The sequence below is a fragment of the Psittacula echo genome, assembly GCF_963264785.1.
Source record: "Psittacula echo genome assembly, chromosome: 6".
NCBI lineage: Eukaryota > Metazoa > Chordata > Aves > Psittaciformes > Psittacidae > Psittacula > Psittacula echo.
Window position 1 is genome coordinate 71,860,705 of NC_137743.1, and position 14,148 is coordinate 71,874,852.

Below are 14,148 nucleotides of genomic sequence, written 5' to 3' on the forward strand. Positions count from 1 at the left end.
TAAAGATGGCTAAAGAGTAAGAAATATTATAATCTCTTTGCAAACACTGTCTCTGAGGGACAGAAAAAGTTTCACTGTCTTTCTGTTCTGCTGGCCTACAGTATGTAGGTGTCAAGTGACTCAAGTGGAGGAAACCTATTCACCATGCTCCCTTTGCTAATACTTTATAGCCTATCTGAAGGACTTTCAGTATGTTTGTGTTCCATTGTTTGTCTTCCAGGAGCTCAGAGCAGGATCATTATCCTTAAAATGTGAACTGGGGTATTTTTAAAGAGGTAAACTGGTGGCATGTATATAACCTGTGTCATGTTGCTTGTAGCAAGCATCTTCCTTCACCCAAGATAGAAGGAAGCTCTCTGATGTCTAAGCCTGTCTTGCTGTAAGGAGGTGGCTGTTACAACTTGTAGATGCTTGTTTTTAACATCTACTCAGGAAAAACAATGTGTTAATTGCACATGAAAACAAATAGGGGTAGGAAAGAGGAAGAAAGAGTAGGAGAAGAATGAGTTTCATTCATCCAAAATGAAGTTTGATGTATGGTGGTGTGAAAGGATAGGTGAAGGAGAGAGAAAGAAGTGGTTATCAGTCCTTGCTATTATGTTGGACTCATAGTCATAGTAGTACTTAGTCCTATTAATTTCTCAGAGCATAATTAAAGGTGGCTAACGTTCTAGAAATAATTTAGGCTCTCTGATGTCCAGGGGTTGACTAGTGCTTTTTCTGACCATTTAGCATGTTGAATGTAAAGCTTTTAGTGAGCTGTGCTTATACTGTGTTAGTCTCATTCCAAACACTTAAAAGAAACTCTGCTTTCTGGTTGTTGTCTGTCTGCCTTCACTCAGTAATCCTCTTGACTTCAAAGAAAAACAAGGGAAGATTTTTCTGCCCTTTCCCAGATGGGTAACAGTTTTTCTGTCACAAGTCTGCGGTACTCCACAGGCATTACACATGAATTGTTTGGTTGCCTTTGTTTGTTTTGCTCTTTCCCCTCCCATCCTTAAGGAAGCCAGCAAGGCAAACAGCCTGAGCAGACTTCACAAAAACTGCAGATGTGCTGAGATAAAACCCACCTTAGTGACAGAGATAAATCTGTTTCTGTACTGACCTGACCTGATCTGATTAGAGTCCCCATTTTAACACCACGTTTTTAGCACCTTCAAAGACACAAACTTTTAAAATCAGGTCTTCAAAGTGACCTGATGCAAAATTTTATCTTTTTTTCCAGGACTTCTTTGCTGCTTTGTAGTTGCACCATTTGGCTGTATCACATCCAATGATGATTAAACCCCCATGCCCCCAAAATCAGGGAAGGATAAGTTTTCATAACTAGCCTTAAAAGATGAAATGACTAAATCTAAACAAAAATTTTGAGTGTGTGAAAATAAATAAAATGAGATTTGTTTTTCACTTGTTTGCTTCCCTGGAATAGCTTTCGCTGTTACAGTCTGAAAGGAGATCTGCCAAAAGGTAGGAGAAATGGCATTGTTTCTGAAGAAAGAAACCTTTGGTGTTCAGCTCATACTTGAATGTTTAATTTATTCCTGTTAGAAGGAATAAAATTCTTCTCTGTCTCACTGTGTGAAGAAAACTTCTTGATTTCATTGCAAATAAAAATATGTGCTCTGGCCAGAAGCAAAGCATTATGGATGCATTATTTAGAGTGGCTTTACTTCTGTGATCTTGCATTTTATTTGCTGTATTGAAATCAGGATGCATAAGGTGACATAAACCAGACACAAACAGATCAGATATGTCTTTACCCAGTAAATACCCATATTAAGAAGGATTTTGATCTTTCGAGAGGTTCAGATTTTTTGTGGTCAATGTATTTTTAATCCTCGTGAAAAGATGTTCCTTGATACTTGTTTGAAGGTAACATTTTTCTTTTAAAGCATGTGCTGATTTAAGGATTCTTCAGTTACCTTATTTCCTATGTTTCTCATGTGTGAAGATACAGTTTTTGTTTTGGGTCGAGGTTGGAAACAGTTCAGTATACTGTAACTGTTGTATGTGAATTAATAAGGGAAGCTTACTAAGGTGAAGTTTTAGATAGGAGTTGGCTTCTGGTGTTTTTAGGATGATAGCAGGCTCAATAGTAATGTGGTAATCTAGTATTGTTTTAATTTTCTGGAGGTAATTTGTCTAAGATCGCCTAAGTTGCTACTAGGGGAAAACTCATTTTAAGAGGCCCTTTTGTAGGAGGCAGTGATGTCCTACCTTAACCTGATGGAATGTGCAAGATCTTTGTGATTACTTAAGCTGTGTACTTAAATATCTTGCAGTTGTGATACAGCCTATAATATCAACAGCATTTGCTCAAGTAGTTTGTTTAGTTAGACCTCTTCTTGCAGAAAGAGAAACCTGAGAGATCAGCTCTTGAGTTAGAAGTGTTACAACTGTGAGGTGAGTCTCTTCATTGGCAGATGCCTTCCTAGTAGGAGGCTAACAGATACAAACACTGCTCAAAGTGATGTCACTGTCAATATGGCTGGCTTTTATTTTTGTTTGTGTGGGGTTTTTTTTGTTGTTGTGGTTTTTTGTGTGTTTGTGTTGGTTTTAGTTTGAATTTCTTTTTTTGTGTGGGTATTTTTGTTATGGGGTTCACTTTATACCTTATGGTAAAGAACACTTCAGGGCTACGTGTCTGTAACTACGTCAGCTGAACTGAAAATACCCATGCTGTTTGCAAATACTGTGGCAAGGGAGGCAAAGTTGTGTTTTGGTAGGGGAGTTGGAAGCTTGTTAGTTAGCCCTGCTAAATTTACTGTTTAAAGTGAAGAACTTTGTCTTGTTGGGGACGAACTTGTCAAACTTAGGAGTTTGAGTGTTTGGATTTTTTTCTGTTCTCCATCACCCCCTGGTTAAGGCAGAAAACAACTTTCTTGGGTGGCTTTATTTTTAGAGTACTTTATCTGGAAGACAGCTTAGAAAGCACCTTTTATAGCCAGCTTTCTAGGACTATTTTTACTGTATGGCTTTCTCTGTTCTACATAGTTGTATTGCTGGATGTTTAAAAGCAGTTTCTTTCTGAGCAGGCTACCCTCTGTCCTTTGCCCTCATCTTACCTTTAATTCCTGTCAGCTCAAGCAGTATAGAATACTACTGACTTGAGAGAATGTGTGTCACTTCACCTAGCAGAAGGATATAAAGAAGCTTTATCTCCTCTCTAGCAACTTAAAGCATGTTCATTTCTAACGCAAGAAGATGCAGTGTTTTGGCGGAGGAGAACAAATACTATAGAATACACAAGGAATCTTTATTTTATTGTCTCACTATGCTGTAATGTTTTTCTAGTCCTTCTATGATCTTGAAGGCTTCTGCTGCTTTTGAATTTCTAGCTAGGAATGATTAAAAACATCTTGTTTGATTTTATGCAGTTGAACTATAGAGCTGTAAGGATAATGTAATTAATTCCAGGTAAGAATTTGTTTTCAATAATGAGACCTAGAAATGTGGGTTTATAACTTTGTACTGTAATACAAACTAAACTCTTGAAGCTTCCTGAGCAGTGAAACCTAAATGTTACTTCTCTATTTTTGGAAGTTTCTGAAAAGAAGACCTAATTTCTAATCAGTTGATTTTTACGTATAGGGAGGCTTTATTGAGATCTGGTCAGTGCTGAACTCAGTAAATGTCTGCAATTCTCTTGTGCAGAAAGCTGTTCATCTTTGATTTTTACATAAGCTTCTTGTGTTTGCTTTTATTCCACAAAAGTGTAATCTCTGCAACATAAGTATTGTTACAGAAATGATACAGTTCTGCTGCTTCAGCTGTCTTCACATGTTTAGATGTAGTTCTTTGCTTTCTAGGACAGGGACTAACACATTTATATTTGGGTTTCTCTTGGGCTGTAGAAGTACATGTACCTCGTATTGTTGCCAAGATCTAACTATTCAGCTCTAGATCACTCTGCTGTGACTGAGGAATATTTAACAACCAGCAGTGACAATATGTAGCATTGCAAGCATTTGCTTCCTATCAGCTGTTGATTTGGGGAACTTAATATTTATAGTCCCATAAAACCAGAGCCCCCCCTCTACTACAGCTGATGATGGCAGCCCAGTTGCTGGCTGTTGAAATGCAGTCTGACTGGAAGTACCATTTCAGGCTTGCTTGGAGGTGGTTGTGGTAAACAAACCAAAAATGCTGGAGTCTGCTCTGATTTAGTGATGCATTTTGAGAAGGATTTAGAGATAAATTTTGAGGCTGTGAGCAATTGCATCCGTCTGTTCCTCTCCAACTCCCTCTTTGTGCTCCACTCCACAAGCTGTGGCTTGAGAGTAATATTTTAGTGCTCTTTGGTGTTGATATATCATATAGCCTTTGAATAATTAGACAAATCATTAAATATTTCTTATATATTGGGACACAATGGGTCACGTTGTAATATACAGTCTAAAAATAATTAAGTGGCAGAATCTCTCCCTTACTGACCTTAATCTAAAATATCCCCCCAGCTCTGAGTGAGCCTTTATTCTGTTGCTGTGAATGTGGGACAGGCATATATGATTTCCAGTTTCTTTTTCATGCAGTATTTCATTGAAGTCTGTCTGCTCTAGTGTAGCAATCATGTGGAGGTGTTTCTGAAATACCAGCCTGAGAACTGGTGTGGGAGGAGTCTTACTGTTTGACTGAAAATAAATGTGTAGAAGAATTCTCAAACCTACTTTAGACTATTTGAACCTGAAGGTGTTGCATTAGGTGGCGACAGTTAGATTGGGATTCTGTGGCAACATGAAGGAAGGCAAGGAGGACCCTGGTGGGAACCATAGGCCAGTCAGCCTCATCACAGTCCCTGGAAAGGTGGTGGAATGGCTCATCTTGGAGGCCATCTCTAAGCATTTGGAAGATATGTAGGTGATAAGGTGTAGTAAGCATGGAAGCACCAAAGGGAAATCATGCTTAACCGACCTGATTGCCTTCTACGATGAGACAGCTTGCTGGACAGATGAGGGGAGACCAGTGGATGTTGTTTACCTGGTCTTCAGCGGGGTTTTTGATATCGTCTCTGATGTCCTCATAGGCAAGCTCAGAAATGTGAGCTGGACAAGTGAACAGTAAGGAAGGCTGTGGGAGCTAGGTCTGTTTGGCCTGGAGAAGGCTTGGGGGATATCTGATCAATATATATAAGTACCTGAAGGGAGGGTGTCAAGAAGATGAGGGCCGGACTTCTTGGTGGTGCCAGCAGGATAGGATGAGAGGCAATGGGCATTAACAAAACTTGAGAAAGTTCCACATGAACACAAGGAAGAACTTCTTTTTTGCGAGAGTGACTGAGCATTGGAATAGGTTGCCCAGAGAGGTTTTGAAGTCTCCTTCCCTGGAGACGTTCAAGAGCCATCTGAACACAGTTCAGAGTAATGTGCCCTTAGGTGGCACTGCTTGAGCAGGGGGGTTGGACTGGATGACCCCCAGTGGTCCCTTCCAACCTCAACCATTCTGTGATTCTGTGCACGTCAAACCACTTCTTTATGTCACTTCTCCACTTTATGTCACTTCTCTGCCTACATCGCACTTGTGCATTCATGTGACCTGGCTTTAATTTAACATTTGGTAAATATTTGCATAGCAATTCCTGAAGTGTTCTCCCACACATAAAGGAAATGATGATAAACAGTTTTTAAGTGGCTTGATGTTAAACACAAACATGACTTGCAGCCCTAAGGTAAAGTGCACATTAGAGTAACTGTTCAATATTCATTTAGGAAGTGCTGGTATGCATTATACCAGGTAACTTATTTGTACTTTCTCTGTACATGTTTAGATGTTTGTTCTGTATACCTTGGCTAAACTTCTGCACAAGGGTTGTATGCCATGCTGTAAGAGAACTTCTCCCCACTTGTGCTATTAGGATATTTTGGAACTGTTTTGAAGAAAGCCTGTAGATGTATCACAGTATCACAGTATCACAGTATGTTAGAGATTGGAAGGGACCTCAAAAGATCATCTAGTCCAATCCCCCTGCCAGAGCAGGAACACCTAGATACGGTTACATAGGAATGTGTCCAGGCGGGTTTTGAATGTCTCCAGAGAAGGAGACTCCACAACCTCCCTGGGCAGCCTGTTCCAATGTTCTGTCACCCTCACTGAGAAGAAGTTTCTTCTCAAGTTTAAGTGGAACCTCTTGTGTTCCAGTTTATACCCATTACCCCTTGTCCTATCATTGTTAGCCATTGAGAAGAGCCTGGCTCCATCCTCATGACACTCCCCCTTCATATATTTATATACACTAATAAGGTCCCCCCGCAGTCTCCTCTTCTCCAAACTATAGAGACCCAGCTCCCTCAGCCTTTCCTCATAAGGGAGATGCTCCACTCCCTTCATCATCTTAGTTGCCCTGCGCTGGACTCTCTCCAGCAGGTCCCTGTCCTTCTTGAACTGAGGGGCCCAGAACTGGACACAATATTCCAGATGCGGTCTCACCAGGGCAGAGTAGAGAGGAAAAAAAAGATTTCAAATTGAATAGTTTATTAACATGGTAGTCATCTTTGTAACATGTGCACACACACTTGCACACTCTGAATGATCTGCCTGGAAAAAGAGGTCTTAATATATATGCTGGGGGAAATTAAACATTAAAAATCCTTTAGATTTTCATAATTATAGGCAATTATGTCCACATCACTTACAAAGCTATTGCCGAATCTTTCCAAGGAAGCAGAATTTGGGAGAAAAAAAAATTCTTTTTTGGGAAAATTCAACAGTGGCATAGCAGAGCTCTCAATATGAGAAAGCTGACATAATGTGGACCTTTGCTGTGAAACTTGTCTTTGCAAAATATGGGGGGAAGTTTATCAATGGGCAGAAAATAAGAAGGCGATGTGAAGTAGGCTTTTGCAAAGTTGATTTTCCTCACAGTATTGTGCGGGGTCATTGAGAAAAATGCTTAGTCCTTCTCTGGAACCAGTTTCAAAACTTTTCCAATTGCAATGGTCTTACCCTCATCCCTTAAGGTAAAGCGACCCATCTGAGGGAAATCTTTGAATATCTCAAGGCAGATAGTTCCTGCTGTCCTTAAACGGGCAATGCATACTTGATCTTGTTTCACAAAACGGGGCCATGTCTTACTTTTTTCTCCTGTTTTTTTGTCTACCAAGCAGATTATCTCAACTACCAAGCTGTTATCTCAACTTCTTCAATACAGGTATGGATGTGCAGCACAGCATTATAACCTGGGCAGATAATGGATTTGTGCTCAATTATCACTATCTGGGCATCAAACGTGCGTCCAGAATGACACAGATTGTTGAGATCACAGAGAATAAATCCTGGAAGGATCTCTTCCTCTTCAATTCCTTTCAGTCTGATCTTTAGATTTTCACCTGGGGCTACTGAATCAGTTTCTACATCATCAGAAAGGATTCCAAGAACTTCCACGTTGTGCTTGTTTGGCATCATCACAAGCTGTTGCCCTTTGCAAATAGAGCCTGACTCCAGCTTCCCGAGGACCACAGTGCCCATATCCTTATATTTATCCACAATTGGCAGCCTTATTGGTCCATCAACTGAACAGTTGAAGTTTGGCAAGTTATCCAGGTATGGAATAAATGGTAGTCCAATATACCAAGGACAGAATTCTGACTGTTCTTTAAGGTTTGCTCCAGTCAGTCCTGAGCAGGGCATGAAATGAATATCCTTTTTGGGATTGAAGCCAACTTTCTTCCAAAATGGCACCAGTTTCTCTTTACATTCCTCGTATCTTTCATTACTCCAGTTTACAGTTGGATCATCCATTTTATTAATAAGAACTATTAAATGCTTTACACCTGCTGTTTTTGCTAACATGGCATGTTCTCTTGTTTGTCCACCTTTCTCAAATCCAGTTTCGAACTCTCCTTTTCTTGCAGAAATAACCAATACAGCAAGATCAGCTTGCGAAGCCCCGCCAATCATATTTGGAACAAAGCTCTTATGTCCAGGAGCATCTAGAATAGTGAAGTGTTTCTTCTCAGTTTCAAAATAGGCACGACCCACTGCTACTGTTTTACCTTTGTCTCGTTCTTCTTGGTTTGTGTCTAAGGCCCATGAAAGGTACCATGTTTCTCTGTTTTTTTCTTTAGCTTCTCTTTCATATTTTTCAAGTGTTCTTTTGTCAACCATTCCTGTCAAATACATTATTTGTCCTCCAATAGTTGACTTGCCACTTGTATTTTCACTTAAATGACCCTGCTATCAGGAGAGCATTTAGGAGCACAGATAGATGGTAACCAAACTTGAAAGCAGCCCAGAGCTTCTAGGCTGCTGTTAGTGTTTTATTTTTACAAGCAACTAATTCTTTGGTTTTTCAAAACTAATTCTTTCTTCTTGAGTGTATGAACTTCCAGTGATGATGGTTAACAAGATACTGGGAGGAGTCATTTTAGACACTGTCACTCATTGGAAGAGGACTTAAATCTCAAACTAGAACCTCTGTGTTTCGGAGTACGGTTCTTAAACCCTTCTGCTTGATATTTCATAGTTTCTCAGCAAGTGCCTTCTCAAGTAAATATGTCCTTAATCCCTTCCCTGAGTGAAAATGAGATGTCATCTTCTCCTATATTGTTTATAAACTTAGAAATTCAGCATTTTCTGCTTTCAACAGCGAAGCAGTGTTATTTCATTGAAGCAAACATATGCAAGCTGGGATCAACCCTTCACACGTCGGAACACCGCAACAACCTGCGACCTGTGTTATTGGGTTCCAACTTTCAGACCTTTCAGGAAACACTGTAGAGGCAGAAAAGCTATCTGTTTTGCAAGGACTCTGGTGATAATACTTTAATAAGGTTACCCTGTTACTTTGGAAATGCGTTCTCCTGCCTAGAAACTTTACAATGTATGGAAAGCTGAAGTGTTCTGAAGTTCTTGTGGTGGTTGTATCTTACTAAACATAGAATCATCATATAAATTTCTTATCTTGGATGTACCACAGTTATTTTTCAGACCTGTTCTACTCCTTTTGAGCTCTAAATAATGTATAAAATGTGTGTGTGTGGGTGCATATGCATGCACATTCATTTTTCCTCCTGTTATTGTCCATCCCCTGCTCATCATGGGATGAAATGCTGCTTGGGACTCAAGATATTCAGCTCTTATATGTACTGGTAGTTAATGGCTTGTTTTATATGGTAAGTTAGCTAAAATATCAGTGTTTTATTTAGTGGAGCTGTCTGGTCTCTTGGTGGGAGTAAAGAAGCACAGAAGAAATTGCTGTATAGATTTTAGGTTGGTTTTTTTTTATATATAGACACTTTGTGTCCTGCGCATGGCAGTGTTTGGAGTTCATCCAAAGAACAGAAAATGTTCTCTGACTTTGAAATCACTTCGGAATGGGTGAGTGATTTTGCTGGTCAGATGAACTGTTGTTACTGCTGAGACTGTGCAGAGGGAATTTCCTCCACCTAGGCTGTCTAGAAGTAGTTACTATTTGCTTCATCAAACAAGTTATAAAAAGAAGCATCTCTCTCTCTGTGCTTAGTAGCTGTTTTTTTTATTTTTAACTTGCAGGGCTGAAGTTCTGGTTAACTTAATAGAAGCCAGTTTCACATTTGTATCTCTGACGCAGAAGATGTTCAGTCTTCTTGTAGTTTCTGGTGGTTGCTGTAATTGGGAAGTCTCAGGACCAAAAGGTCATAGTGTCTTCACACTGTGTGTACTTGAGTCATAGTGTTTGTGGGAGCGGTACCTAAACTATTAGGAAGTATTTTTCTGATAAGGAAGCTATTTGAATCCTGTTCTGCTTTAATTCTTGTATTTCAGTGTGAATTGTCATTCCTTTCTTTCAAAAAAGTTAACTTTGGCTCCACTTGCTACAAAAGCTTGGTGAGGAATGGCATCTTCTGTCCTTTCAGACTGATTTAGAGACTACTTTCTCTTGATATGGCCACTAACAAACTCATTAAATTACTGTATTTGTCATGGCCCAGAGTAAAAAGAAGGTTAATAATTTATGCTTAGTTTAGGATGGCTGTGTGTCTTGATCTTGTCTCCTGCCAACTTGCTGCATTCTGTTGGGACAGTAGAGCTTTTGCAGTCCTTTTTTCTTTATTTCTTTTTCCATGACACATCTGGGTTGCTGCAGCTACTGAATCACAAATAGAAGGGAACATTGAAAGCAAAATATTCCCATCAGCTTCTTATTTTTTTCACATCTACTTTATTCTGTCTACAGGATGCTTAAACGTCATAATACGTATAAAGGGTTTTAATATATCTTCAGGCAAAACTCTGTTAGCTGCAGAAGTTTGTCGAATTAAGAGGAGTGTTTTTCAAATATGCTGTTTTAGTGTCACTCACTCGGAAAACCTTTTGTGATTGCATTAGTTAAAAGGTTCAGGAGGAACGTTTGTGGCTACTGATGCATTCCTGTTTGAGAGAATAGTATTTTGTAAGTTAATTGGTAGGGTCAAATGACACTCTTTCACAAGGTTTCTGCATTAGGTAAATTGTTTGAGCTAAGTTAACCTGCTTGCTTGTTGCACAGAGGTTCATTTCTTCTTTTCATCTTAGAATTTTGTGGTTATAGTAAAAATGCTTAAATCAGGAGCTTTAAAACAGAGTTTTGAGCTCTAATAGTTGTCTACACTTCAGCACCTTGCAGAGACAAAAGCATCATAGTTGATTTGCTTAAACTTTCTAATTTTGAACACCTGATACCTACAATGAACAAACATTTTCAATTTTACAAATGGGTGGTTTCAGTGCAAGATGAAATAACTGTAGTTAGAGGTGAATTACAGATTAAATAGATCTGATACAAATACAGATACTTTTCTGTGCTTACTTGGGTGGTAAAAGTGTACTTTAGATACACTTAATCCTCAGACAAGTGTAAGGAGATAAAAAGACTGTGGATTGACCTAAGGCAGCTAAGCCCCACACAGCTGCTTGCTCACTCCTTGCCTAGTGGGCTGGGGAGGAGAATTGTAAGGGTACAAATGAGAACTCATGGGCTGAGATAAAGACAGTTTAATAGGCAAAACAAAATTCCATGGTATGCAATATGCCTTTGACCAGTTGGGTCAGCTGTCCTGGCTGTGCTCCCCCAGCCTACTCACTGGTGGGGTGGTGTGAGAGCCAGAAAAAGCCTTGACTCTGTGTAAGCACTGCTCAGCAATAACTAAAACATCCCTGGGTTATCAACACTGCTCCAGCAACTAGCTGCTGTGAAGGAAATTAACTTTAGCCCAGCCAAAACCAGTAGTGTGAGTGAAAGAATTGAAACTGAACTGTTGAAGCTAGAAGAGTCAGAACAGACAAAACATTTTGTTTAGAGTTCACACAGCAAAGTTGCTAGTGGCATGATGGGCTGACCTGTTGGTAATGTCAGGGTAGTTGTGGTGTGAGGCTTTTCAGTTTGTTTTTTGACTGCTTCCTATTGATGACGTAATTGAATTGGTGCACATCTGTACCTACGATGGAATTATCCTGATTTATCTGCTGTCTGCATCACTTAATGGCCAAAGCTATAGAATACCCCGATATAAATATGGAGTGGAATATCTGTGCTTCTGAGGGACTTCATTACGTGGGGAATATCTAAATGTAGTGATAAGGGACTTGCTAGTCTATATAGTGTGTCTCTTGTGCTTCACTTGGTTTCTGAGAATTGTGATCTATTTAGACTTGATAAGGAAGAAGAAATCAGAGGTACAGATGTAATATAAAGGAATTACTGGGATTGTGTATTGCACATCAGCAGTGCTCTTCTTTATCCATTTCTGAAACCTTTCTCAAAGATACATGTGTGCATGCCACTTTCACGACCATTAATTTTAGCATTTTCTGGCCAGTCTCCACAATATTTGTTGGAACACTCAAATCTGCTTTGCAGTCTTAACTAAGCATGTTTCCTTTCTTCAGTGTGCTGTCCAAAATGTGCCAGTTCAGCACTTATCAGCGCTGATACCATAGGGTACTCAAACTTGTTGCTATCACTGGATGAGCTGCCATGTGCTTGTTAAAACACAATAGCTGGCCCTAACGGGAGAAATGATTGAATGTTAAGGCAATTCAAACATTACCACTTAGCCTGTCCCCCTCGGAAGCTAGGTATACACAGGAAGGTGGTATGGTTTGGGGGCAGTGATTATGGATGCTGCGTCTGCTTCCTGATTTGTATTTCATGTCAGGGAGAATTTGCTGCTGAGGAGTGTGTTTTGAACCTTTTGGCTTCAGGGTCAGTGGAACTATGGCTAAGCTCCTGTTATTGAAGTGGAGTAATAATATATGAGGAAAACATTGGTTTGGAAAACTAGCTTGATTCCTCTTCATCTGGTACACAATGTTGTATTAAAATTTGAGAGCATTTATTTGTGAAAGCAAACTGTGATTTATTCTATTCATTTATTTTTTGCCACAGTAGCCTGACCTACTTCCTCAGAGAAATAAATAATGGGAGTTTTAAATATATATAAATACAAGCATACACTCCTCCCCCCATAAACTGTCAGGAGTGGTGCATTTTCATCCATATATGTGTTTACTTTAACTGTTTAAATAAAGAATGATAAGGAAATGTACATTTTGAAGATCTTTTGTGTAGTGTTCTGTAAGTAGTGTCTTGTTATGTGTCTGTAGTGTTCATTCTATTTTGAATTTTGGCTCCAAGCTTCTACCCCATGATTAAAGAGGGAAGTAGGTGGGAAAGCAAATGTCAGACAAAGCAGCTTTGTACCCCAACACTAAAATCATGCAAGGTTAGATTAACAAGTCTTGTGTCTGTCTTACAGGATCCAGCTTCCTGGGTAAATATTCACCACCTGGAGTATACAGATGGAGGAATTCTGGACCCAGATGATGTGCTGGCAGATGTTGTGGAAGACAAAGATAAGGTAGAGCTTGGATAAAAATACTGGTTTTGCTTTTTGGTGTGTCGCTTTGAAGAACTAGTGCTACTTTCTTGTTTCTCAGGCATCTGGCAAGTGAAGTTGGGGTTAAATATTCCTAAATGAAACACATCTGCCCATAGGTGCTATAGCTCTCTGTTTCTGGAGTAGAACTGGGCGGGGGGGTGGGGTTGGAAGAGACAGATACGGGATGGGACACACCTTTTCAAGCAGTTCTGTGTTTCTTTTTATTGCTGCATGAAAACAGAGTGGTAGAGGAATGAGAGTTTTGTAAGACATCTTTTTTTCATGCCACTTGAAATATCTTTTATAGTCTTTTTCCTTTGCTTAGAATTGTTTTTGAGAATCATACAAATGTCATGGTTGAATGTGTGACAAAATAAACAGACAAATCTTGTGATGACAAGAACAGCTGCCTCAACTGTGTTGAGTTTCAGGAGCAATTCCTGTCGTTTGCTGCTGAAAGTCTGAGCAGTTATAAATTTTAGAAGCTATGAGCCTCTAGCTTTCAATTCAGATAAGATAGATGTCCCTTCTGGGGACAGAAATGGCTGCTGCAAAGAGGCCTCTTTTATATTTTTTGTAATTATCAGGAAAATTTAGTTTTGGGAAACTAATTGATGAGTAATTTCAGCATGGAGGTGGAGGGGTATAATGTGAAATACTCTGCTGCTTTATTTCTCCTCGCCTTTTTTTGTCATAAAATCAGAGGGAAAAAAATATGTCTAGTGATTTGAAACTGAAGATCGAAACATGGGATATGCCTGTACTTTCAGGTGAATAGCTGTCTATTCACAGTGCTGTATGCTTGGTGATTTAAAATAATTTTGTATATAGCAAACAAATGCTAGTTTTGTATGCTGTTGATTCGTCTGTGACTTAATATCAGGTGCAATATTTTGCTTATGATTAATGGGATACTGCTCAGTACCTTAGAAAATTGTCTAAGGTGTACTTCAGTGTCTTTTTATGCTGGCTTGTGTGAGAATTCTTAAAAGTAGTGGAGCTCTGTTTGGTGTATGTTCTTTCTATCAAACTTGTGTTTCTTGCTTGCCCATATTTTCTGAAAGTGTACTTAAGATGCTCCAAGACTTTTTTCCAGTAGAGTTTGAAAACTAAATACTGGGTTCTGAGGATTGACACAGCTGTATTTAAAGGATAAGACTGTAAGTGTAAGTTGTCATAAGACCATAAGCATAACATGTCATAAAAGGAGATACTGCATCAAAGGGAAATGCATTCCTGGTCTCATCAGTTAATAAAAATTAACAAGTCCACCCAGGATTCCTCTGTTTGAAGTGCTGATACAGGAATACTTATG

General features: G+C 39.3%; 1 protein-coding gene and 1 pseudogene across 2 annotated transcripts in view; one reads left to right on the forward strand and one right to left on the reverse strand.

The window, feature by feature from the left end:
• PARD3B (par-3 family cell polarity regulator beta) overlaps positions 1 to 14,148 on the forward strand; it is a gene marked incomplete at both ends in the record, with an annotated part of 424,820 nt that overhangs the window by 17,317 nt on the left and 393,355 nt on the right. Inside the window, one exon of the mRNA XM_080620282.1 lies at positions 12,711 to 12,812. Coding sequence (XP_080476408.1) covers positions 12,711 to 12,812 — 102 coding nt within the window. The remainder of the gene's footprint in view (positions 1 to 12,710; positions 12,813 to 14,148) is intronic.
• On the reverse strand, positions 6,534 to 8,137 carry LOC308223172 (eukaryotic peptide chain release factor GTP-binding subunit ERF3A pseudogene; annotated as a pseudogene). Its single transcript has one exon. The product of its transcript is annotated as a eukaryotic peptide chain release factor GTP-binding subunit ERF3A pseudogene (transcript).